At 43.7% G+C, this 24848-nt stretch overlaps 1 protein-coding gene across 3 annotated transcripts in view; it reads left to right on the top strand.

The window, feature by feature from the left end:
- The first annotated feature begins 1113 nt into the window (after positions 1-1113).
- Gne (glucosamine (UDP-N-acetyl)-2-epimerase/N-acetylmannosamine kinase) overlaps positions 1114-24848 on the top strand; it is a 39892-nt gene continuing 16157 nt past the window's right edge. For 2 of the 3 annotated variants that reach the window (XM_028770214.1, XM_028770216.1), the window contains exons 1-3: positions 1114-1223; positions 15617-15822; positions 20405-20856. In XM_028770214.1, coding sequence (XP_028626047.1) covers positions 1173-1223; positions 15617-15822; positions 20405-20856 — 709 coding nt within the window. In that variant the 5' untranslated portion in view covers positions 1114-1172. Of the gene's footprint in view, positions 1224-9600; positions 9900-15616; positions 15823-20404; positions 20857-24848 lie in introns of those variants that run through there. The other variant, XM_028770215.1, reaches the window with a different exon arrangement.

Here is a 24848-nt window from a genome sequence, read left to right on the forward strand (position 1 = left end):
TAGAGACAGAGAGAGAGAGAGAGAGAGAGAGAGAGAGAGAGAGAGAGAGAGAGAGAAGAAAGGCGGGGCATAGGGGCATAAAACAACAGGCACTGAGGAAGTCCATAGTCCATAGACTCTCAAGGGAAACCATTTTTCTCCACTGCGGTCCCCTCCTCTCTGACTCTATTCTACATAAGGTTGACATAAAATTAGCCGGCTCGGACTGTTTCCAGGATGACCTGGAACTCAAGACCCACTTCCCACTGTGGACTGCTGAGGGACTACTGGGAGCCACTGCACCCAGCAAGGTGCTCACTTTTAGTTATAGATCGCCTCAGGTGGGGCACACGGCTGAGTGACTAGGAGTCCGTGGAGGTGATAATGGAGAATTGTATTTATAACAAGCAGATTGTTAGCCGGGATCCCTTTGGAGGTCCCGGGATACTGAGAACATGAAAGTATATTCTTTGTAAGCAAGCATATTTTCTGTCCTAACAGCTTGGATGAATGTGATTTGATTTTCCTTCAGTCTAATGAAGCTAAGGTTTCTAAATATGGAGAAATTTGCGGTTTTTAAGGGCCCCTAATAAGTCTTCATGTCTTCATTGCTTTGTTCAGAGGAATGTATTAGCAGATGTTCTTTTTTGTTTGTTTGTTTTTGTTTTGTTTGTTTGTTTTGTGTTTTCGAGACAGGGTTTCTCTGTGTAGCCCTGGCTGTCCTGGAACTCACTCTGTAGACCAGGCTGGCCTCGAACTCAGAAATCTGCCTGCCTCTGTCTCCCAAGTGCCGGGATTAAAGGCATGCGCCACCACTGCCCTTCAGCAGATGTTCTGAACGCGCACGCAATGATATTTACAATGCGAATGTCCACTGTCCTTCAGTGGGTGCGTGTTCAGAGACTCGGAAGAAACTTTCTTTATTGAAAATAAAATCCCCGAGTTCAGTCATCTATCAAGAACAGGGAAGTGGCTCTCAGGTGCCAGCTGTCCTCCTACTTCAAAACTAATGTCCAGGAACACAGGAAGAATTCAGAGCCATTCTCCCTCCCTTTCAAAGAGGCGGAGCTTGAGAGTCAGTCTGGACCGCAGGTGCTTACTAATGACCACTTCATGGCAGCTAAGCCGAGAGGACAGACAGCTAGCTGCTCGGGTGAGTCTTGCCACACCTCAGGAAACGGCTGTGCCACAGAATGGAAAGGCACACGCATCTCCACAGGGAGCAGAGCTACGCAGGACCTCATGTGAGTAGCAGGCCACCCCTAGATCCCCTAGAGCACTGTGGCTTTGCTGTCAGAGACAAAGGCCATCAAAAGGAGGAAGGGAGCGTAGTTTTAACTCCGTCCCATCTACTATTACTTAGATGTCGTTCCTCTTGCTCACTCTGGCTCGTCACTGTATGGTTAGTCACTGTACAGCTTTGGGTAGTCTCTCTGTCATCATCCTGGTCTCTTCACATTTCCAAACGGAGAGGTAAAAACAAAATTTTCCTCCCGATTCCTTTTGCTCTCATCAGATGAGAAAGGATTTTTTGCTATTGTTGTTGTTTTTTGAACTCCTCACTTCATAAATACTGTTTCTTTCCAGAAAGTACAGTGTTTGCTGTAACTTCATTTTGCTTTTGAAACATGACACATAGACCCGCCTTAATTGATACCCGCCACAGCTGAGTGACCATACTGAATGACCACACTGAGGAAGGGGTGGAGTGGGGGGGAAGCTTTCTCTGTGTTAATTAGTATCTAAGTCAAAGTTGCTGTGCTTATCAATATTTAGATCAGCATACCGTATATTATATTAATATGCGGTCTATTTGAGCTAAACTTTGGTTGAAGTATGCCAGCAGCTATATGCTCTAGGGCAGCAGCACATTTAAATCAGATGTTTCAGGGTGACGGAAGATCACCTACAGTTAAGGAACGCTTCTAAGAACTTGTCAGGGGAAGGTATAAGACAAGCGGGCACAGGAGGAAGGGGAAGGAAGAGAGTGTGGGAGGGGGTGGCTCAAACTCCACGGTGTACTAGACAGAATTGTCTTTGTGAAGCTCACTACTCTGTCTCATGAATGAATATGTGCCAGTTTTTTCGTCTTTTTTTTTTAAGTAAAGAAATCAGAAAAAAAAAGTTATTCTAAAGAACTTTTTCAGTTAGGTGGTGCCATTTATTCCAGTACCGGTTAGGTGGGTGGTGTAGTGGTGAGCGCAGCCGCTTCCCCTCACAGTCTACAGCAGGCTGTATCACCAAGACAGTGAGGCCCAATTTCCATTTGCCTTCAGTGAAGATGTATTATTTTTATTGTTTAGCAGTTAAGTTCAAGTTTAGACTTTTTGAGCTTCCGGCTAAAACTAAGCTGTTGTTTCCCCCCCCTTCAGGGTGCTGTGAGATCCAGTGTGTGGTGGTTACAAAAGTCACTGTCAGCAACCGCTCTGTGTATAGTTAAGTCTCCTACGGTTTTATGACCTACAGAATATGAGAGATAAAGGACAGAGAGGAACCGAATGTGTCCCTCAGGTTATTGGATAGATTAGAATGCTGTTCACTGGGAGCTGTGGTGGAGGAGAATGCCCAGGTTTAGGAGGTCAAAGAGATCTTTATTTAGATCAGTTTGACTTGAGGTGTTGGGGACATCTGGTTACTGAGTGAGCCCGGAGAGGGAAGCCTCTGATCGATTTTCAGATTTGGAATAATTTTAAATGATGCCTAAGCTACTCAAACAAATGAGGCCAAGGCTGAATATTAAATCGACGTGTATGGGAAACTAGATACATAATCCTGGGAGCCAACGTTCCCCAGGATTTGAGGCAGTGTAGTGCAAGAGGTTAGAGAGATAGACGGGAAGGCAAGTGTCCTGGAAGCTCAGGAAGTGGAATGTTTCCAGAAGGAGGCAGAGGCGTGGGTGTTGTGGTTGCAGTCCCCAGCACTTAGGAGATAGAGGAAGGAAGACTGGAGTGTAAGTCATCCTTGACTCCGTAGTGAGTTTCAGGCCAGTATGACACTCAGTCTCAAAAAGAAAAAAGAAGTTCCATAAACTGTAATGTAAAGAAAATGTCAAATGAAGAGAACTAGAGGGAAGAGAAAGCGGGTTGCTTGTGTTGGAAGGAGCGAGCCTGGGTTAGAAAGAGGCTCACATCCAGAAAAGCTTCACAGAGTGAGGCATCCATTTTCACAGAACTTTCCACCTTATTCAATTCAATGTCATAATGTTTGAGTCTAGTTGTCTGAGGCCCAGACAGTAAAATATGTAACAAACATCAACAGTCAGCCTTTGGTATCCACGGGGGCATTAGTTCCAGGAAGCCTCAAGGTTATCAAAAACCTGTGGACATTCAAGCCTCTTGCAGAAAATGAGAATATTTTCATGTAGCGATAACCTTCACACATTTCCTGTATACCTAAATCCCCTCTAAGTCACTCACAGCACTCAGCACAATGGCAACACCGTGTCGCCGTTATGCTGCATTATCTACCAAATAACAGGGAAAGAAGCCATGTGTTTCAGTACAAACACATCTGTTCTGAATATTCCTACTAATAACTCTTTAAATCCATAGATGTGGAACTTGCAAGTGTAGACGTCTATTTTATAAGAAGAGTTGACCACAAGTAACACTAACTAGGAGCCAGGAGAAAGAAATGGGATGGTAAAAAGTATAGTCCGACGTCTACCCTGCAGGGGAGGTGCTGTGGTCACAAAGGTGGCTTCCCCAGGACAAGATTTGTTCACTGCACTCCAAGATTTCCCCAAATGTGGGAAAGTTGGTTGGAAAAAAACAACAAACAAAACCAAAAAATCCCTGAACGACAGTGCTGCCTTGGACTACAAGTGAACAGTAGCTTTAAATAAAAACAAAAAAATAAACAAATAAACAAAAACAAAACAAAAACCAGATATTAGGTAATGGAATCGATCATGCCCATGACAAGTCTGTATTTCTAACCTATGCTTTCCTCCACATCCTTAACCTCATGAAAAGCTCCTAAGATTCCACAGACTCCTCAAATCCAAAGCTAGAGCACCCAAAAACTTCCCATCTACAGCTCATCCCGTCCGTACCTCTGCGGGCTCGGGTATCGAAGCAGGAGCTTTGGTTCCTCACTATGGCTTCTACCCTCTGCTTCTAGCCACATTCTGTCAGTTCCAGTGTCAGGATTCATCCTCTCTCTCTCCTCTTTCCTTCCTACTTCATGGAAAGAGGGAGAAGAGGCGAGGAGAGGACAGGAGAGATGAAGGAAGAGGAGGGAAGGGGAAGAGAGAGAAGAGGAGGGGAGAGGAGGGGAGGGGAGGGGAGAGGACAAGAAAGATGAAGGGAAGGAAGGGAAGGAGAAGAGAGAGAAGGGGAGAGAAGAAATGAAGGGAGGGAAGAGGAGAGGAGATGCCATGCTGTATATTTATCTTCATGGAAGTCAAAACGGAAAGCTTAAGAATATAAGAAGTTTGCCGGGTGGTGGTGGCGCACGCCTTTAATCCCAGCACTCGGGAGGCAGAGGCAGGCGGATTTCTGAGTTCGAGGCCAGCCTGGTCTACAGAGTGAGTTCCAGGACAGCCCGGGCTATACAGAGAAACCCTGTCTCGAAAAACCAAAAAAAAAAAAAAAAAAAAAAAAAAGAATATAAGAAGTTCTGAAGACAGAGTATGTAGAAGACCATGGAAGATGGGAAGCACAATCATGACAGTGTTCACATTCAGGGACAGGACAAGAGGTAAAGAGGAAGAAGAAAAGAAATGAAGGAAATGATTTGAAACGCAGAATTGATATTACCCCAGCAGGGACATGGAAGCCACAGAGGAGCGAGGTTGCGGCCTGTGTTCATGCCAAGGCTTTAGAGATGTTAGCTATGCACATTGGATATGCATTCATGTTGTTTTGCTTGAGATGGAGTCTTAATGACATAGCCCAGGCTAATCTCCGGGACTCAGGGGCTCCTCTAGGAACAAGCCACTATGTCCAGCTTCATGCAGATATTAGACGGCTCACTTGAACCACTACGCACAGTATCATATTCTTGTGATTCCAGCATCCAAAGGCAGAGGTGAAACGCCTGCAAGTTTGTTGGCGATTTGGGTTACAGAGTTGAGGCCAACCATAGGGCCGTTCCTTCATCCCTAGCCGTATGCTTACTAACAAATATGACTTCGACACTCCAGTAGCACAATGGATTAACATGTGGCATTTATACAACAAACATGGACTAGTCCTCAACCAGGACTCATGGACCAACAGTAGATTATTTCTTTAGCCTCTGTCAGGAAGTCACGAAGTTTCTCTGAAGGTTTGTTGCTGGGTGAGTGCTGGTGACTATAGCTAAGTACCAGGAAGTTCAACAGAACAAACGTGTATAACTTTTAGTGAGACATTATTTTAGAGAACAATTATGTTGACCCAACTTTTTATTGTAGAGCCAAAGTTAAAGGCAAACTAGTTTCTCCCACAACACTTCTCCAGGATTTGTGCCAGTTCCTGAACTTTTATTAGCCAGGGATGGCTGAGTGCTTCCTGGCTTACATTATTTCTCTAACATCTAGATGATAAAACAATTTGTCTTCCTAATCCACAGTGAAAGCTACATTTTAAAATGTCAATAAAGGACAATAATCTACAGAAACAAACACAGCAGCACTGTATTTGTGCGTGTCTTCTGTATTATGTGTGTCTCTTCTGTAGTTGGCAATACTAGCACAGAGCCACCTTGACATCACAGACCTCTGAAAAGCATGCTGAGTAGTAAGTGCAGCTACGAAGGATCATCAAAAGGCTCTGGAATATGAATTTCAAAAGGGTCCCCTTGCCGTTAGTACCTTAACCAGTCTTTTGTCAGCCTATAAACTGAAGTTGACTTGCACCCTTTTAAGGATGTTTCTGAATTCTTTCAGCCAATGTAATCTTGTGTGTGTGTGTGTGTGTGTGTGTGTGTAAATTACCTTTATTATGTGTATGTATGTTCTTTTTATTCCTAATCTCCTTAAGTCTATTTTTGTTAAGGGGTGTTGGGTTTTGTCCAGGGCATTTTCAGCATGTAATGAGATGATCATGTGGGCTTTTTCTTTCAGTTTGTATGTATGATGGATTACATTGACAGATTTTTGTATTGAACAATCCTTGCATGTCTGGGATAAAGCCTACTTACTTGATCATGGTGGATAATCTTTTTGATGTGTTCTTGGATTCAGTTTGCAAGTATTTTATTGAGTATTTTTGTATCAGTGTTCACAAGAAAAATTTGTCTCTAATTCTCTTTGTTGAATCTTTGTGTGGTTTTGGTATCCAGGTGACTCTGGCCCCATAAAATGAATTTGGCAATGTTTCTTCTGTTTCTATTTTGTGGAGTAATTTGAGGAGAGTTAGTGTTAGCTCTTCTTGGAAAATCTGATAGAATTCTGCACTAAAACCATCTGGCCCTGGTCATTTTTCAGTGGGAAACTTTTTTGAATGACTACTTCTATTTCACTAGGTGCTACAGGTCTATTTCAATTGTTTAATCAGATCTTGATTTAACTTTGACAAGTAGTACCTATTGAGAAAATTATCCGTTCCTTTCAGATTTTTCAATTTTGTGGAGTAAAGGTTTTTAAAGTATGTCCTAATAATTCTTTGGAAGCCCTAGGTGTCTATTGTTGTGTCCCCCTTTTCATTTCTGATTTTTATTTCTAGATTTCATGATAAATATAAATAAAAATTAAACATTTTATCTTGAAATTTTTTTAGTACATTTTATTTATGTGTGTTCACATGTGAACATATGTCATAGTGTTCAGAGAATGACCTTGGGAATTAGTTTTCTCTTTCCACCACCTTGTGGGGCCTTGGGATCAGATTGGGCTTGATTGCAAGTGCCTTTATTTACCTGCTTAGCCAACTTGCCTGTCAAGTGCAGTGTGTGTGTGTGTGTGTGTGTGTGTGTGTGTGTGTGTGTGTATGTGTGTGTTGTGGCTTGTGTGTATGTGTGTGTGGTATATGGCTTGTGTGTATGTGTTGCTTTGTTTTGTTTTTTTCATGAGACAGGGTCTCTATATATAACCCAGACTGACTTCACACTCATGACACTCATCCTGCCTCAGCCTCTAAAGTGCTAGGCTGACAGTATGGGTCACCATGCCCAGCTAAAAATTGTTCTTAAAGTTAGTCTTAACTTTCTACACTGGTTATGTAATGATGTAGCATGTAGCTTTAAAAGCCAGATACCTTTCTTGAACATCTTCCATGACTCTGTACGACTCATGGCAGGCTAAATAATGGCTTTTTGAAATGTCCAAATCCAAATGGACATTTGGAGACAGATTTTTGTGCAGATGTGATCAAGTATTTTGTGCCAGGATGATTATCCTGAACTGCTAGTTGGGCACAAATTTCGTATTCTGAGTCTCTGTAAGTGAAAGAAAGGTAGGCAGGAGAGTCATAGCCAAGTCTTGCTATGGGAGTGTTCACAAGCTAAGGAGTGCTGTCAGTCTCCACAAGGAAAGGGCAAGGACATGACTTCTCTCCTTCAGCCTCTGAAGGGCAGGTACCTTGCTACTACCTGTATGTTGGTTCCCCCAAATTCTGTGCTAACCCCAGGCCTCTGGAAGCGTAATATAAAGAAAGTAAAAGTACATGAGCACTTAATGGTAGGAAGCTGGTAAACCATTTACAGTCTGGTGGATTAGGGGTTTATGCCCAGATTCACGTCTCTTGTTAGTTATCGACAGCTGCCTGTGGCTCTCAAATGAATCACACTCCAAATGAAATATTTCAACTTTCCTTCCCAAACCTGTTTATCAGTCTAGCCAAGTCACCCTAGGAAGGGCCACAGCCACCCAGCCAACTGCTAAAAATAGAAACCTGGAAGTCATTCTTATTTCTTCCTCATAACCAGTCAGTAATAGGCTTCATCAGTTTTACATCCAGATGGATTACATATCTACTTCAGTGGGATTGTCACTGGCACCAACTCTTGACCCTCAGTTGATCCCTTCTCCACACAGCAGCCCAGATGGTATTTAGAAAAGGCGTATGATGTGAAATGTGTTGGAAATTGATGTGTTAGCAGAGCACACATGAATGGTGACTTGGTCAACTTACAAATCAATGGTTGCTCTGACCTCAGACAGAAAGGTAGACAATGTCACCTCAGAGTACAAAACCACTCACTTTCTGTCCTTCCAGGATGAGGTGACCCTTGCTGGATCCAACAAGGCTACACAAACACCATGTAAGCCAGAGCTTTCATCCTTGACTGAAATAGACCACAAGCTGTAAAAGTCTGATGGGGCTTCCATTTAGCTTATAGCAAGAACCCCCAATGGATTGCTAGATTGTTTAAATAGTGTCACTAAGTCACGCTGTTGGATTGAGCTTCTGGAAGCTGAGGCAAGAGGACTGACATGGGTTTGAGTACTAGTCTGGACTACACAGTGATTCCCATGCCAGTTTCAGCTAGGTACAGTGTAGGATCCTGTCTCAAAAAACTAAAAGAAAAATAGATTTGAAAGTTTCACTTGTGACTTCCTTTGTTGTTTTAGATATGCGTTGCAGTTATATTGTTCAGAATACTGTCTAGCTTCTCATATTCTTGCACCCAGTTGTGGTAAATGTCACCCATGTCAGGAGGCACACTACCACCTGTAACTCCAGCTCCAGGGTTTCTGATACCCTCTTGTGAACTCCATAGGCACATGCTGTCTATTGTGTACATATCCTCTCCCATATACATAATAAACTAAAATAAAACCTTTAAAAATTTTCATCAGCAGCTAGCTGCACAGGCCCCTCTCCCCTCTTCCTGGGTCTTGGGACTGCAATTAGTCTGGCAGATATTCCAGAGATGTCTGAATCCCTGAATCTATCAGACTATTGAAACTATGGACTCAAAGAAACTGGAATTTACCCTAAGAATCTCATGCGGAGAGAAGGAAAAGACCAAATTCTCGTGCTGGAAAGAGAAATTTGAGCTCTCAAAATGGACCCAGGGGACATATCTTTGGATATCATTATCCCTCTTCCCAATATGGCCATATTGAAGTAACCTCCGTGTTCTACCTTTTTTTTTTTTTTTAAACTAGTAACTCTGTTTGTTCTCGTTAACTTATGGAGGACAGGTGACAGAATCTGGCTTCTAGGGCACAAACTGTGAGGCCCAAATTCGGTCATAGAATTGCCTAGATCCCTGGAGTGGCAGGCAACTCAGAGCTGACAGTTATGCTCAGCTAGTATGTATATTGTCACTCTGTACTCCGCCAGAGCCTCGTGGCAGGGGTGGCAAAGCTTAAATTCCAGGGTCCACTCTAGGACCGCGGACACAGAGTTGCCTTGGAGCTCGGTGCACGAGATGGCTCTCAAGTTGGGTGCAAGGCTAAAACAACCATCTCGTGGGAGAGCTCGGACTTCACTGTAGGCTCTGCCAGAGGAGAGAATACCCCTAAGCGAGAACTAGGGTTAGCAAACCGAGTGGCTGCCACTACCAGAGGTGACACGACAGCGGAAGGCGCTCCACAAGACTGGCCAACAGAAATACCCGAGGAGGGCCGGGCTGGGGCGGAGCCGGAGCGATCGACCCATCGGCGCTCCGCGGGAGCGGGGTGTGTGTATTGCGTTTGCAGGAGCAATGGCTGGAGCTGGATCGAGTGCCGAGTCGTCGAGCGGCGCCGGGTAGCGGAAGCCAGGGAGTGCGCTTGCTGGGGCCTGCCCTGAGGACCCGCTGGACGCGAGCCTGCCAATTGCCGAGGTGGCGCCGGAGGGGACTAACCCGGCAGAGGCCACGAGTCAGTCGGTGACTCACGAGCATCGTGTCAGGCCCCGACACCTCTGCTGCAGCTGTGGGCCTCGTGCAGTGTGCCAGGGTTCTGCGCGGCAGGGCGCCTCTCCTGCCCCGTGCGTTGCTCCGGCGTGGGATCCCGGAGCTGTCAGGCTCAGCGTGCGGGTGAATGGGGACCAGGGCGTGCAGAGGTAAGCCTGGCCAGGCTCCAGCCCATCCGTGTCGGCAGCAGGCAGCACGGCCCTGGGTCCCGGGGCGGAGGCGTGAGATAGTGCGGGGGCCCACCACTGCCTAGGGTGGAGAGAGTTTGCACTGAGGGACCTCTCGGAGGCCCGCCCCACTCTGACCATTTGAACTCTCGGCGTCCTTGGAAATTTGATAGACGTTTATATTCATCCCTGAACAGGCTTGTAGAATTGTTAGAGCAAGGGATGGGCTTTGCTCCTGGTTAGGAGGGGTGTGGTGGCAAGGAACGGTTTAACAGTAAAGATAATGGTTAAGTCCGACTGTAGGAAGGAACACTAAACTGAATTATTATAGCTGGGCAGCAGGGTTCTGAGAACTCTATGCAGCCCTTCCCTTTTTATTGCGGTGAGTTCCACCAGCTCTGAGTGAAAGGAAGGAGTGTCCCAAGTTCTCCGGAAAGGTTTGCATTCGTGGATGTTTGTGGAGTGTACATTCTAGGTGGAGGGTGTGTATGGCAGTGACCTGCGTGTAGGAAGGTCATCTAGACCTGGGTTTGAATTGAAGTTCTATCAGTCATTAACTAACTATGATTTAGAGCAAGTGGATTTTTTTTCTATACCTCAGTGTCCCTGTCTGTGTTGTAGAGTGATTGAAGATGAGATGCTTGCAACACCATGTTAGCCCAGGGCTGGTGAAAGCGCTTAGCAAATGTTTACTTTACTGTTGTTTTCTCTGCTAGTGATTACTTGCACAAGTGCACTTAAACTTTCTCGTGGTCGGGACATTCACTTATCCCTTTGCAGCATTTATAAAGCACAATTGAGTTGAATATACTATGTGAGCATTGACGTTTCTCGGAGCCTGGGAGATTGCTGGTGGTGGTGTATCACTGAAAACTTGACTTGAGTTTGGGTGCTCAGGACCCAGTCCGATAATTCGAGCAGCTGTAATCCCAGCTACCCGGAAACCCTGGGACCTTGGGAGGGGGCGGGGAGAAAAGAGAGCCTGTCTCCAACAAGGTGAAAGTGTAGCGGAGAGCTGGTGAGGTGGTTCTGTGAGACAGGCATAGAATTGATAGAAAACTCAAGGCAAAAAAGTGAAGCAAAAAGCTCTGGAGAGATGGCTCAGTGTTTAAGAGCACTGATTGCTCTTGAGTTCAGTTCCCAGCAACCACATGGTGGCTCACAACCATCTGCCACGGAATCTGATGCCTTCTTCTGGTGTGTCTGAAGACAGTGACAGTGTACTCACATACATAAAATAAATAAATAATTATTTTAAAGAAAATGAAGCAAACTGACATTTCCTGTTGGGATGGGATGGGCCCCAGACGTGGGAGTTCTGGCAGGTGGACTCTGGGTTGGGCTTTTTATAAAACTCCGGCATCCTCCCATTTCTTTTATTGTCTGGTCCTCCGGCCCACGCATTTGCCCTGAGCAGCCTTTTCTTTCTGCTATTTTTGTTTGTTTGGGTGTTTGCTGTTGTATTCCTGTCACTCCCCACCCCCAAGTCTTACAGAATCATGCCCCTGGATTCCTTAACTGTCTGTACCCCATTTCTAACTCTCTCAGCTGGGGTGGACTGATACTGGAGCTTGCCCTCTGGCCTCTGCTTTTACCCACGCAGCCAGCAATTTCACTGGCTCCTGTGCTCAAAACCGTTTGCATTTTGCAATGTTTGTGGCTTGAGACTTTTGTGTGGGATACATAGTATGCACTGGCAAATACAGATACAGTTGCTGAATTTTCATTTTTGTCTAACATTCCATTATGTAAAGAAGCAAGTTTTATCATGTTTGCATTGTGCTTTATGAAACCTAAATTCCCTTTAAATGGTTTAAGTCCATTTTGTCACATTCCGAATTCCATATTGACGATGAAGATGCTGGTCACTATCTTCAGTATAAAATGTGTCTTTAGTGTTCAAGTCTTTAATCCCTGCACACAGGAAGCAGAGGCAGGCAGATCTCAGTTTGAGGCCAGCCTCAAACTCAGTTTTTTTGTGAAAAAAAATCCCAGGACAGCTAAGGCTATATAGAGAGACCCTGTCTCAAAAATACAAAACAAACAAAACAAAAGCCTGTTTAGGAATATTTTATGCAGAACAAATAATAATTTGTTAAGTTTCTGATTTCTGTTGCTCCTGTTTGTGAAAGCAGAATGGTTGGGGTCTGTGTGTTCTCGGCCGTCTTCCCCAGTGTCAGCTCCCAGATCAAGAATAGACTGTTCTCTGTGCCTGTCTCCGTTTTCTGTACAGAGCCTCACACAGCCTAAGACTCAGGAAGTGTGTGCTCATTCAGGACTTCACTTTCTTGGCTCTCGTAACTCTTCATGTTGTAAAGCTGATACCTTGCACCTTTGGTTTGATAGTCCATTGCCTTTAAGTTTTTCCATGTTCCTATTTAATTCAGAAACATAATATTTAAAAAATAAAGAATGTAGCAACAGTTTGTAAAATGTTTTCAATTGCATAGTATACATTATATATATTTCTAAATAAATATGTATATATAGGAGGATGGTGCATTCCTATAATTTCTGCATTCTGGAGGCTTAGACAGGAGGATTGCCGTGAGTTGGGAGCTTATGTAATGAGTGTCAGGCCAGCCAGGGAGAACTACATAGGGCTCAAAAAACAAAACAAAACAAAACAAAACAAAACAGAAGAACAAAAACAAAAACTCATAAATAAGCCCAAATAACAAATGGTGAGAAAAAGGAGAGGAGAGAAGATGGAAAAGAAAAGAAAGTAAAGGAAACAAAACCTGTGTTTTAGGCCACTAAGAAGAACCGTGTGGCTGAGAGCTCAGCCTGGCACTCTGTTCTGAGGTGTGTGGTGCCTTCACCGCCTAATCATGGATTTATGTACCGATCTGCTTATTTACTCTGGCTGGCCTGGAACTTGCATGTAGACCAGGCTGGTCTGGAACTCCTAGAGATCTGCCTGCCTCTGCCTCCTAAGTGCTGGGATTCAAAGGTGTGCCATGCCATATCCAGTATGATATAATTAGTTGTGTGTGTATATCTTTATTTTTTAATTTTTATTCTTCTCTCATACATTCCATTCCAGCTGCAGTTTGCCCTCCCTCTCCTCCCCACCTCCCCTCTTCCTCTGAAATAACTAGCTTTTAAAATTCAAGAGATACTCCTCTTATGGATGAGGAGGTATGGGATAGGGAGTGATCTGGGGGCAAACTGGGAGCAATATGAAGTGGACTGTAAAAAAAGAATTAAAGAATAAAAATAAATAAATTTAAAAAAGAAATACTCCTCTTTAAAAGGTTCTAAGATTTAATTTATTTTCCTAAAAACCTTTGACTTACAAAAGCAAAAAGGACACTTGTGTTTTTATAGTTTATACTGCTGGCTTACTTGGGTTAGACCAATAGATCAGTATAGCCCAACAACACAAAGCACCAGCAGATAGACAGTTCACTGCTGTGTAAGATAAAGAGAAACTGACCAGCCGCCAATCATTTGCTTTGCTTCACCCAGCAAATTAAATGACACCAACAGTTCAGTCAACCCACGTTTGATCGGCGGAGGGAGAATTCTGTGCAAGAACACTTAGGACGCTGATATGGAAGAATAGTTTTGTCCTTAGTGGTTGAGTTGTGCTTTGGCCTCTTTGCAAAGTGCTCATTTGGCATCTTACAAGAGCTCTTCATTGGGTAGCATTAGCCTTCACTGGGTATTGTGCTTTCAAAATGGGCCACATCGTGGGTCAGTTTGCATGGTCAGGGAGCTCCACACTGAAGGACATGAACAGTTGCTTTAGACGATGTACACACTGCAGAAGACTCCTGACGGGCTTCTCTAGTGAGCTTCAGAGGGCAGTACAACCTCCTATCACATTCTTACCTAAGCTGTAGGATTCTTAATTCAAGTTCCAAATATTGATGCACTTCCTCAAACCTAAGCGCTAAGCTCAGAGTCGTGGCATGAAACTTAACATCATTATTGGGAAGCTTAGAGTGTTCCATAAAACAAATCCCCCCCATCCTTTCCCTGTAGGTCTCTCTTCCTCCCCTTCTGTCCCCTCGTCTCTTTGCTCCTTCCTCATGTCATGTCTCATCAGACTGACTTCCAACTCAAAAGTTCCAGATCCTTCTGCCCCAGCCTGCTAAGTCTTGGGATTACATGATACGTGGCATGTAGAGACAAATTCCACAATGCAAACATCTCTTGTTCTAATTTTTGGCTTTGTGGATAAAGGGAGTGCGGCATGAGGGCAGATGGGAAGATAGGTGGGCAGAGCTACACTAAAGGGTTTTTGTGTATGTGATAGGGCCGTAGTGCTGAGAGGAAAGTGGTGTCTCTGAGGGATGGAGTGAGAAGGACCTGGGGTTTATGTGAATCCTTTCCAGCTGACTTTTGAAGCCTGAGTAGGAGTCTGGGCAAGAGGGGAAGGAAGTTTTAGACAGAGGTGTTTGGATCTATGAATGGCATAGATCCACTAGTGAACCCACAGGCTTTCTGATATGCCGATGCTTTGACAATTAGTAAAGGTAGGAGAGAAGTGGTTTAAAAGACTGGGTGAGGTCCAGATTAGCAGTTTGGATTTTATCCCATAGTGAGGCATGCTGCTTGGTGTGACAATCAGGTCTATGAAGTTGAGAGTGTCACTTTGAAAGTCTGTGGGAGAAGGCAGGACTAGAGACGGACACAACACTGACCACTATCTCAGACCCAAGCAAGAGACTGGTCTAAGGGAAATGCTGGTGGGATCAAGAAGAGGAGAAAATTCTCAAGGGTGAATTAACAGGGCTTGGGAGATAATGGAAGCAGCAAGATATCAGGGCGTTTGGATGAGTGGTTCATAACTGAGTTAGAGAACAAATGTAAAAACAGGTTTGCAGCAGACAATCAGTTCAGGTTGGGAAGTTGGCTTTCATGTGGCTTGGGGATCTATAGCAGAGCTGTCTGTGGGCATTTGAAGTCAACCTCGAGGCCCAGCATGTTGGTGCAATGGGGTCTTAGAGGTCAACTTTCCCCCCAAACCTGTATCTTCCCAAGGGACTGTGAAGTGTGAGGGCAAAGACATGTTCTTTAAAGATGTGATCTTGAATTGTGGGGAAGTAATTCCTTCTCTAGACCTGCATTTCCCTTACTGTGAATTGAGGGAGTTAACCAGATGGATGGTTCTCTACCCAGATTCATTCTCATTCTCTCTCTCTCTCTCTCTCTCTCTCTCTCTCTCTCTCTCTCTCTCTCTCTCTCTCTCTCACTGTTTTGTTTTGGTCTTTCGAGACAGGGTTTCTCTGTGTAGTCCTGACTGTCCTGGAACTCACTCTGTAGACCAGGCTGGCCTCGAACTCAGAAATCCGCCTGCCTCTGCCTCCCAAGTGCTGGGATTAAAGGCGTGTGCCACCACTGCCCGGCTACCCAGATTCTCTAACAGTCAACTTTGTTGGGCTCACTTGTGAGTATACCAAGTTTTTTTTTTTTAATTTCTAGTACATAGTTTTAAACTAATAATTAAAGAGCTGATATATATTTATATTTTGAAAGAACATTGCATTTTGGTATGCCAGTGAGAGAAAGGGATGGAGCTAGGCCAGCCCACTGGAATTTCATCATGATACACCAGCAAGAGTGTCATGAAGGAGGAGCACGGGGGCGGGAAGGGACGACAAAGATTACAAGCCAAACAATTGAAAACTCTGCTTTCTATCCAGTAGTAATTCCAGCTAAAAACAAGAACTTATTTTTTGTACCATTAGGAACTCTATTTTAAGAAACTCTCAAGTAAAAAAAAGCAAGTCATGGAGAAGAACGGGAATAACCGAAAGCTTCGGGTTTGTGTTGCCACCTGCAACCGAGCTGATTACTCCAAACTGGCCCCGATCATGTTCGGCATTAAGACCGAGCCCGCGTTCTTCGAGCTTGATGTGGTGGTGCTAGGCTCTCATCTGATCGACGACTATGGGTGAGCTGAGTGCTTTCTTGATCTTCCGTCTCCGGTGTGCCTCGGGAGCTTGGGTTTTGTAGGCTTATGGACCTACTGTCAAGCCCGGGTCTTCCCTAGTCTGTGTGTACCTTGGAGAACTTGGGAAGCATCTCGGAGTCGGCTTCTTCAATTATAAAATAGGGTGAAATCAACATGGTGGTGAAGCCTGCCTCGGTGATGCTGTTTAGTAGATAGTTGATAACCAACAGCTGAAAGCATTACTGTTTGTTACTACACTCAGAAGAAACACCACATGTGTGTTTATAAATATATAACTGGACTATAATACGATTGCTTTAAGACATAATTTTTTGGTGTTGGGGTTTGAGCTCAGAGCCTCAAGCATGCTAAACACGTGCTTTACCACTGGGCACCCTTTACTTTACCCCAGTGTGTCTTGTGAGTTCCGAGGGCAATTCTTCAAATACTTTACTGAACTGAGTGTATGTCTACCACTTGGGAAGCAGAGGTGGGAGGATTGCTTTGAATTTGAGACCTGCCCAGACTACATAGTGAGTTTTAGTCCAGTAAGGGCTGCACAGTAAGACCCTGTCTCCAAACAAACAAAGGATAACAGAAACCAACCCTGGTTTACAGGTTAATCGCATATAAAGTAGTACAAATGAAACAGGATATACAAAAATCTAACTTATTTTGAGGCAAATTAAAATGTCCTGTTAACAAGATCCTTGGTGTTGTGTGTGTGACATTAAGGTTTGCACTGGATGCACGGTATATTTGAAAATTGAGGGGTAATCTGAGAGAGCCCTGAATGGATAACCCACAAAGGATCACTGGCTCTGCCCTCAGTGTACATCTAGTGCACCCTTGTGGTGCAAAACATCCATGCAGCCTCCAAGGACCTCAGACTCCAATGCACGTGGAGAAAGGAAGCAGAACTCCACCTGTCTCCAAGACTCTGTGTGGCAGCTTGCTGTAAGAAGCCAGCCAAGGAGCAGTGAGAGCAGGCTCATGGGCGCTCCCATAGATGGTTTTCTTTCTAAATTGAAATGAGTTCTGGCTTTCTAAGACAATCCACTTGATTAGTAGGGCCTAGTTTGAGCTGAAGGTGAAAGTCTCAGTAGGTTTTATGTGACAAAGCTAGGACAGGAAGGCTTGCAGGAAGGAGGCTCTCCAGGAAGTGGTAGCAGCCACAGCATCTGAGGTAGAAAGGTGATATTTGCTGGTGAGATTGTTGAGTAGGAAAACCAACTACTACTAACAGAAAATGCATGCTTAGGTCACCTTCTAACCTGAGGAACTGAGTAATGAGAAGACAAGGCTGTAAGAGATTTCACATAGCCTTCTTGTACCTTCTCAGTTTTAAACTATGAGAATACATGTTACAAATTTTAATTATTTTTTACTGTTTGTTTTAGGGAGATTTTTGTTTCAGTTTGTGAGATGGTTTCCTGTAGCCCAGGCAGGCATCAAACTCTCTATGTAGCCAAGAATGACTTTGTTCTGAAATTACAGGCACGTGCCACCATACCTAGTTTATTTTTGTTTAATTAATTAATAATTTATTAATTTATAGACAGAATCTATCTATGTAGCATAGGCTAACCTGGAAATTACTAAGTAGCCCAGACTAGACTTGAACTTGTGGTGATCCTCCTGTGTCTGCCTCCCAAGTAGGGGCATGCATCACCATGCTGGCCTTTTATTTTCTTTAGGCTTTGTTGCTGAACAGGTTCCTAAGTCTTGGACTTAACTGATCCTTCTGCCTCCAGTTCCTAAATAGGTGGAACATAGGCCCACATCCCTATGCCTGACTTGTATACTTTGTCTTCACAAGACATTAGAACACTGTGGGCTGCTGAGACAGCTCCTCAAAAGCCTAATGACCTGAGTTTGAATCCTGGGGCCTACACAGAGAGGGAGGGGACAGTTCCTAGAAGCTGTCTTCTGTGTGCCTCAGCACACATGTGCAAACTCACACACATGGTGCATGTACCACTCATATGATGACAACATCTTTAAAATGACAATAAATCAGCCACGAAGATAAGTTGCTTTCTATTGCAATTCACACAGTCCTAGATTTATGTTGGCTTAGTTTAAGAATATTTTTAACTTTATTATAATTAATCTGAAGGGATAGGAATTCAGTAGAAACTATGCTTCAGATTTTGAATTTGGATTTTTTCTTGGGCTAGAAATCTGCAGTAAGAACTCAGGATGCTGAAACACACCAACAGCCCCAGCTCACCATTCTGCCAGACTGTTTCTAAGCCTGGGTGTTTGGTAGAATAAGTGTATATACTGCAGTTTCTTTTTGCTGTGGTTTTTGTGTGTGTGTGTGTGTGTGTGTGTGTGTGTGTGTGTGTGTGTTGAGATACATTATGTAGCATGGCTGGCTTAAAACTGGTGTGGACCAGGCTCGTCCCAGCTTGCAGCAGACCTCCTGCCTCTGCTTCCCAAATATGATAGCAGGCAGACATGTGCTTCCAAGAGTGCCAGAGTGCAGTTTCAGTTTGTGACATTTTTGATTTACAGTGGGATTGGAATTGTTTTCATTTGGCATTCGTACACTCTCTAAGAGTTGAATGGGGAGCTGGCCCCGTGACTCAGCAGTTAAGAGCACTTGTTGCCCTTGGAGAAAACCAAGCCTCAGTCCCTGCTCCACATGGCAGCTCACACCCATCTGCAGCTCCAGTACAGGGTTCTGACTCCTTCCTCTGAGCTCTACAGGCACCAGGCACACATGTGCACAGACAGGCACTCGGGCACAATACTCACACACGTAAAACAAAATAACTCAAATCTAAAAACATTTTCCAGAGTTGAGTGTGAAAGTAAATGGAATGATTGTGGACAGTGTGTGTGTCGCTGCATCTGCTCTGTCAGCAGGTCGCTAGTGCACACATGGGCTGCACACGGTGGCAGGTCGCTAGTGCACACATGGGCTGCACACGGTGGCAGTGCACGAAGACACTGCCAACACGGTTCTAGTGGGGAGACGGATCTATGGATCAGTCATAAAATATATAATAACTACAGAGGCTAAAGTGATACTTTTATGTATCATATTCTTCCATCATAAGAAGTAAATTTACAGCCTGTAGTGTTGTCATTATTGGGAGATATTAGGAGTAAATATTCAACTCAAATTATAAAATACTTTTTCAGAAAAACAAGTGCAGTTTGTAGGGGTGTCAGAACAGCTCATATGAGGTTATTTCTCCCAGTTACCTCTTAAAAGCTCTGTTAAAATGTTTTTCAAATACTGGATGACTATAGTGCGCTGGCCTATAATCCTACCTACTCTCAAGGTTTTGGTAAGAGGATTTTAAATTCAGGCTTGCTTAGACATCTTAGTGAGACCTTATTTCAAAATAAAAAAATAATAGGGCTTGGGATATAGTGTGGTACTTACTTAGCATGCAGGAGGCCCTAGGCTCAGTCTCTCTCTCACACACAAACACACACACACACACACACACACACACACACGCACACACACACACAGGGTTGGGGGTGGGGGTGGGGTGAGAGGAACATGGGAAACAATTGCTTATTCAGTCACAGAAAGGCAACTAGAAATGTTTGACCACTGGAAGTTAAACACCGTACTTCTCAAAGGAGTCTGATGGGCACATTACAGATATGCGAGTATCCATGCTTATTATGGCTTGATTAACAACAGCCAAGTTGTGGAACAGCCTGGGTGCTGACCAGTAGAGGGGTAGCTGAAGGAAATGTGGTTCAGATACACAATGGCATTTTATCCAGCCATAAAAAATGAAGCTTTTACTCAGAAAAGTGGAGGGAACTGCCAAAACTGATGTTAAGTAAAATAAGCCAGGTTTGGTTTCTCATGTAGAACGTGGATTTGAATTAATATTATAAGCATGTATTTGTTATATGCACAGATATGAGAGCACAGTAGACTGAAGAGGAAAGGGGACAGGAGAGGGCCACAGACTCTGAGTCTATGAAAACAGAAGGGACTGCCAAGGGGTGGGGGGAAGGGCAGTGGGAGCTCGAGTAAGAACACAGTGTAATGATGTTATGTGTAAAGTGTCATGGTGACCCTATTACGTGCATACTAACTAAAGAAATCATTTTAAAAATTAAAAGAAATGTATAGTATACTGCCGTGCCAGGCATCCTGATGCCCTGCTTTTTAGTTTATTTATTTGTTTATTTTTGGTTTTAAAAAAAACCCAACTGTGTTTTGGAAACTTTTTACCCCATTAAAGTGCCAATTGCTTCTTGAAAAAAAATTAAAAAGGAAAAGGCCTGACCATTATCAAAAGTCGAATTTCGTCCTGTCCCCAAAAGAAACTGTCCCCCTCCTGGCACTGCCTGGGAGCCATGCAGCAGAGCTTCCCAGGGAAGGCTTGATCTTGATCTGAGCGATAGCCACTGACTTTTTATGTAACCGTGTGAATCCTGAATAGATGCTTGTATGGTCTTTGCTTGCTATTTACAGTTTGTACTTCAGTGTACTAGATTGTTTTAGCGAGAGCAGTGTCAGCAAGTGTCTCACTTCGGGGTTGGCATTATTGCTGTCTCATTTAAGAACTCCGTGTCACGTCTTTTTGCTCCTGTTTAGAAACACATACCGCATGATTGAGCAAGATGACTTTGACATTAACACCAGGCTACACACGATTGTTAGAGGGGAAGATGAAGCAGCCATGGTAGAGTCAGTAGGCCTAGCGCTTGTGAAGCTACCAGACGTCCTGAACCGCCTGAAGCCTGACATCATGATTGTTCATGGGGATCGGTTTGACGCTCTTGCTCTGGCCACGTCTGCTGCCTTGATGAACATCCGCATCCTTCACATTGAAGGCGGGGAGGTCAGCGGGACTATTGATGACTCCATCAGACACGCCATAACAAAGCTGGCCCACTACCACGTGTGCTGCACCAGGAGTGCAGAGCAGCACCTCATCTCCATGTGTGAGGACCACGACCGCATCCTTTTGGCAGGCTGCCCTTCCTATGACAAACTGCTCTCGGCCAAGAATAAAGACTATATGAGCATCATTCGGATGTGGCTAGGTATGTATCCAAACTTTATTCAGGCTAGTGGTGGCTTTGCCACAAAGTATTGAGTGTATTTCAATCTTTTTGGAAACACATGGACACAATATTCCATCAGCAACCAGAGAGCTAAGATTTTTACTTCATAGTTCTTGCCTTGTGTTATATCTTTACCTCCAAGCTTATCTATAAAGTAGACACGATAGATTGATTTTTAAATGTTTGTACATGGAGGGCTTTTACTCCATTAAATATTTTAAATACTTTAGTGTATTTACTAAATATATTAAATATTTTAGTAAATGGTATTCATAAGGATAGTTCTTCAGTAGTTTTAATATGTATTGATAAAGTCATAAGCAAAAAAAATTTTTTTTTTTGGTTTTTCGAGACAGGGTTTCTCTGTGTAGCCCTGGCTGTCCTGGAACTCACTCTATAGACCAGGCTGGCCTCAAACTCAGAAATCTGCCTGCCTCTACCTCCCAAGTGCTGGGATTAAAGGCGTGCGCCACCACCGCCCGGCAAAAATATTTTTTAAAATTAGATTTATTATTGTGTGTGCATTTGCACATGTGTATATGTTTAAATCATGATGTGCAAATGTACAGAAGTCTAAGGACAACCCTAAGTCAGTATGTTCTTCCACAGTGTGATCTAGGGATTGAACTCAGGTCGACAGACTTGAGCACTTTAACCCAATGGCCTTCTGTTGTTTTTGTTTTTCTTTTCTTTCCTTATTTATTTGTTTGTTTGTTTGTTTATTTACTGTATAGAAGCACACCGTTGCTGTCTTTAGACACACCAGAAGAGGGCATCAGACCCCATTACAGATGGTTGTGAGCCACCGTGTGGTTGCTGGGAATTGGACTCAGGACCTCTGGAAGAGCAGTTAGTGCTCTTAACCACTGAACCATCTCTCCCCCCACCCTTTTTTTTTAGACAAGGTCTAGTGTAGTCTGGTCTTGAACTTGTTCTATAGCTCAGGATAACCTTGAATCCCTGATCCTCCTGCATTTACCTCCTCTGTGCTAGGATTGTACACACATGCTACCACACCTGTCCACAGGCACAGTTCTTACTTTGTCAACAAATGGGGGAAAGGACAAAGAGATGGCTCACTGGATCAGATGTTTGTCAAGCAAGCATGAAAACCTGAGTTGGATTCCTAAGAACTCACATATAAAAACTAGCCATGGTGTTGTGGTCTTGTTCCAGCTTGGAGAGAAGATAGAAAGCAGAGGGCCAACCAGTCTAGCTTACTTGGTAAGCTCTAGATTTGGTAAGAGAGACCGTCTCAAGAGTAAGTGGAGTACAGTTGAAGAAGACAGCAGTGTTGCCCTCTGGCCTCTGCCTGTGCACATGCATGCACATGTGTACATGGGCATATAGTGTTGGCAGCAAGCTGTGACACTGTACAATATGATGCCATTTCTGTACAAGCTATAGTGGGAAGGCTAGAAAGTATGTAAACCTAGTTCTTTATATATTACTTTCCAGTGTGAGGTTAGGGCACTTTTACTTTTTCTGTCTTTTATTTTTTTATTATAATGGAAAGTTGTTGTTTTACTTTTGTGTGTGTGCATGCTAAGTGTGCACATGTGTCTGTGGAGGCCAGAGGTTACATTCAGTGTTTTCCTCTATTGCTTATTATTTGAAACACGGTTTCTCACTGAAACTGCAGCTGACTGATTTGGCCAAACTGGCTGGGCAACAAGCCCCAGAGAGTTTCTGTCTTCCTGCATGCCATAGCTGGGATTATGGGCAAACGCTCCCACACCTGCTTTTTTAGTTTCTGCTTTGGGGGCTTTGGTTGTTTTTGTTTTGTTTTTGAGGCAGGGCTTACTGTGTAGCCCTACCTGTCCTGGCTTTGTAAACTAGGCCAGCCTTGAACTCACAAAGTTCCTCCTTCCCCTGCTTCCTTTCCAAGTCCTAGGATAAAAGGAATGTGCCACCATGCCTGATTCAAACCTGTGGGATTTTGTTTGTTGTTTTAATGTGGGTTCTAAGGACCTGAACCCTGGTTCTCATGCTTACACACCAAGCAGTTTACTAACTGCTCCCCAGGCTTTATTCCTTTATTCTTACTCTGTGTTTGTGTTTGTGTGTGTGTGTGTGTGTGTGTGTGTATGTGTGTGTGTGCCTCCATTTTTACCAGTAATGCCTTTCTGATATATTCTTGGAATAGTCAAATGAGATAAAGAGTGCTGAAACAGCAGCCCCTCAGAACTTTCTAGTATTTCTAGCAAGGGGTGTTAGTATTATTAAACAGTGGCAGATGTAGTATTGGATTTTGTGGTCTTCATAAATAAGCCTTCAAGTCTGAAAATTTTACTGATTTAACCTCCAAGAAATTACCTTTTGTTAACAGAGGTAAAGAAAACCAGATTACAAACAAAAATATGAATGAGCCAACTTAATAGTAAAAATACTAAACCTGCCGGGCGGTGGTAGCTCACATCTTTAATATCAGCACACAGTCTCTGAGTTTGAGGCCAGCCTGGTCTATAGAGTGAGTTTCAGGACAGCCAGGGCTACACGGAGAATACAAAACAAAGCAGAAAACCAAATCTATAGTGAAAGTACTATGTTGAGAGATGAGGAATAATTGTCTATTTAGGACTTTTTATGGAAAGCAGATCTGTTGAATAATGAAATTAAAGAATGGAAATTGGTAATTGCATAATCAAAGAAATAAAGTGTTACTTTTATCTATTTTTAAGTTTATTTTGTGTGTGTCTCTGTGCGTGTGTGCCACAGTACACTGAGAGGTCAGAGGACACTGTGTGGGAGTCAGTCCCTCACCTCGTGGGCCCTGAGCTCAAGCCCAGTTGTCAGGGTCAGCAGAAGCACATTTATCCTCTGAGCCTCCTGATGGGCCCAAATTAGCTATACTTTTGATTTAGGCATATTACAGCAGGAAAGGAATTGAGCTTTCTCATAGAAAAGCTAATCCATTTCTCACACGCTTTATCCTTGGGTAGGTGTTCTGTTGTTGAGGATGCCATGCAGATAGTGCTGGTGGAAGAAGCCTGTCTCTCCTCTGTCTCTCGGGGTTTGAGTATATGCTCCTGCACTCCGCTCCGGTCATGCCATTAGCTTTCCTCTTTTATGGAAGTCCGTCACTGAAAAACTCTAATGAGATAGAAAGAAAGAAAGAAAGAAAGAAAGAAAGAAAGAAAGAAAGAAAGAAAGAAAGAAAGCAAGCGAGAGCCAGCGAGAGAGCTCAGCGGTAAAGGCTGTGGCGTTCTGACGGTGTCATCCTGACAGCCCATATAAAGCTGGGAAGAGGACTACAGAATTGACCTCTGACCCCCACGTGTTTGCAGTGCATGCACACCACCCCACATCATGCCTACAAAGGAATGCTAATTTTAAGAGTGCATTAAGATCGTAATTCAAACTGAAAGCCCTACTTGACCATTTATGCTTCATTATAGAAAGAGCGAAACCTGGAGTTTTAGTTTTTGTATTTATTTCTTTATTTTTAGACAGGGCTTTGCTATATAGCTCTGGCTATCCTTGTACCCATTGCATAGCCCAGGCTAGTCTTGAACTTGTGGCATTCCTGCCTCATCTTCCCCTGTGCAGGGCTTACAAGTGTGCACACGGCACCCAGCTTCTTGTTTTGTTTTTTTAAACCAGTGAAAAAGAAAACACAAGACAGTGAAGAGAACTGTTTGTCTGGCAACAGTACATTCTGTACAAATAACACAGTTTGCTTCTCCACTAACAGCTTCTCATGTTTCACTGTGTTTACAGGAAACTAAGTTGTACAGGTCACTTACAACATGCAGCTTTATAACCTGAATATTAATATGATCCCAGTGAAATATTAGCAAGGTCAAAAAGATACATTGAGCTCTTAATAGTGAGAGACACCACACACTAAATATCAGACTTCACTGCTGGGGATAGATAGTTTTGGTTCAATGGCTTGAGCTTTCTTTCTCAGAAGAAAGAGGGTTTTCTTTGAAAGGGAAACACCTTTGAAAACGTGTTCTAGGCCAGCC

The sequence above is a fragment of the Grammomys surdaster genome, unplaced genomic scaffold, assembly GCF_004785775.1.
Source record: "Grammomys surdaster isolate TR1022 unplaced genomic scaffold, NIH_TR_1.0 199, whole genome shotgun sequence".
In the NCBI taxonomy this organism is placed as follows: Eukaryota; Metazoa; Chordata; class Mammalia; order Rodentia; family Muridae; genus Grammomys; species Grammomys surdaster.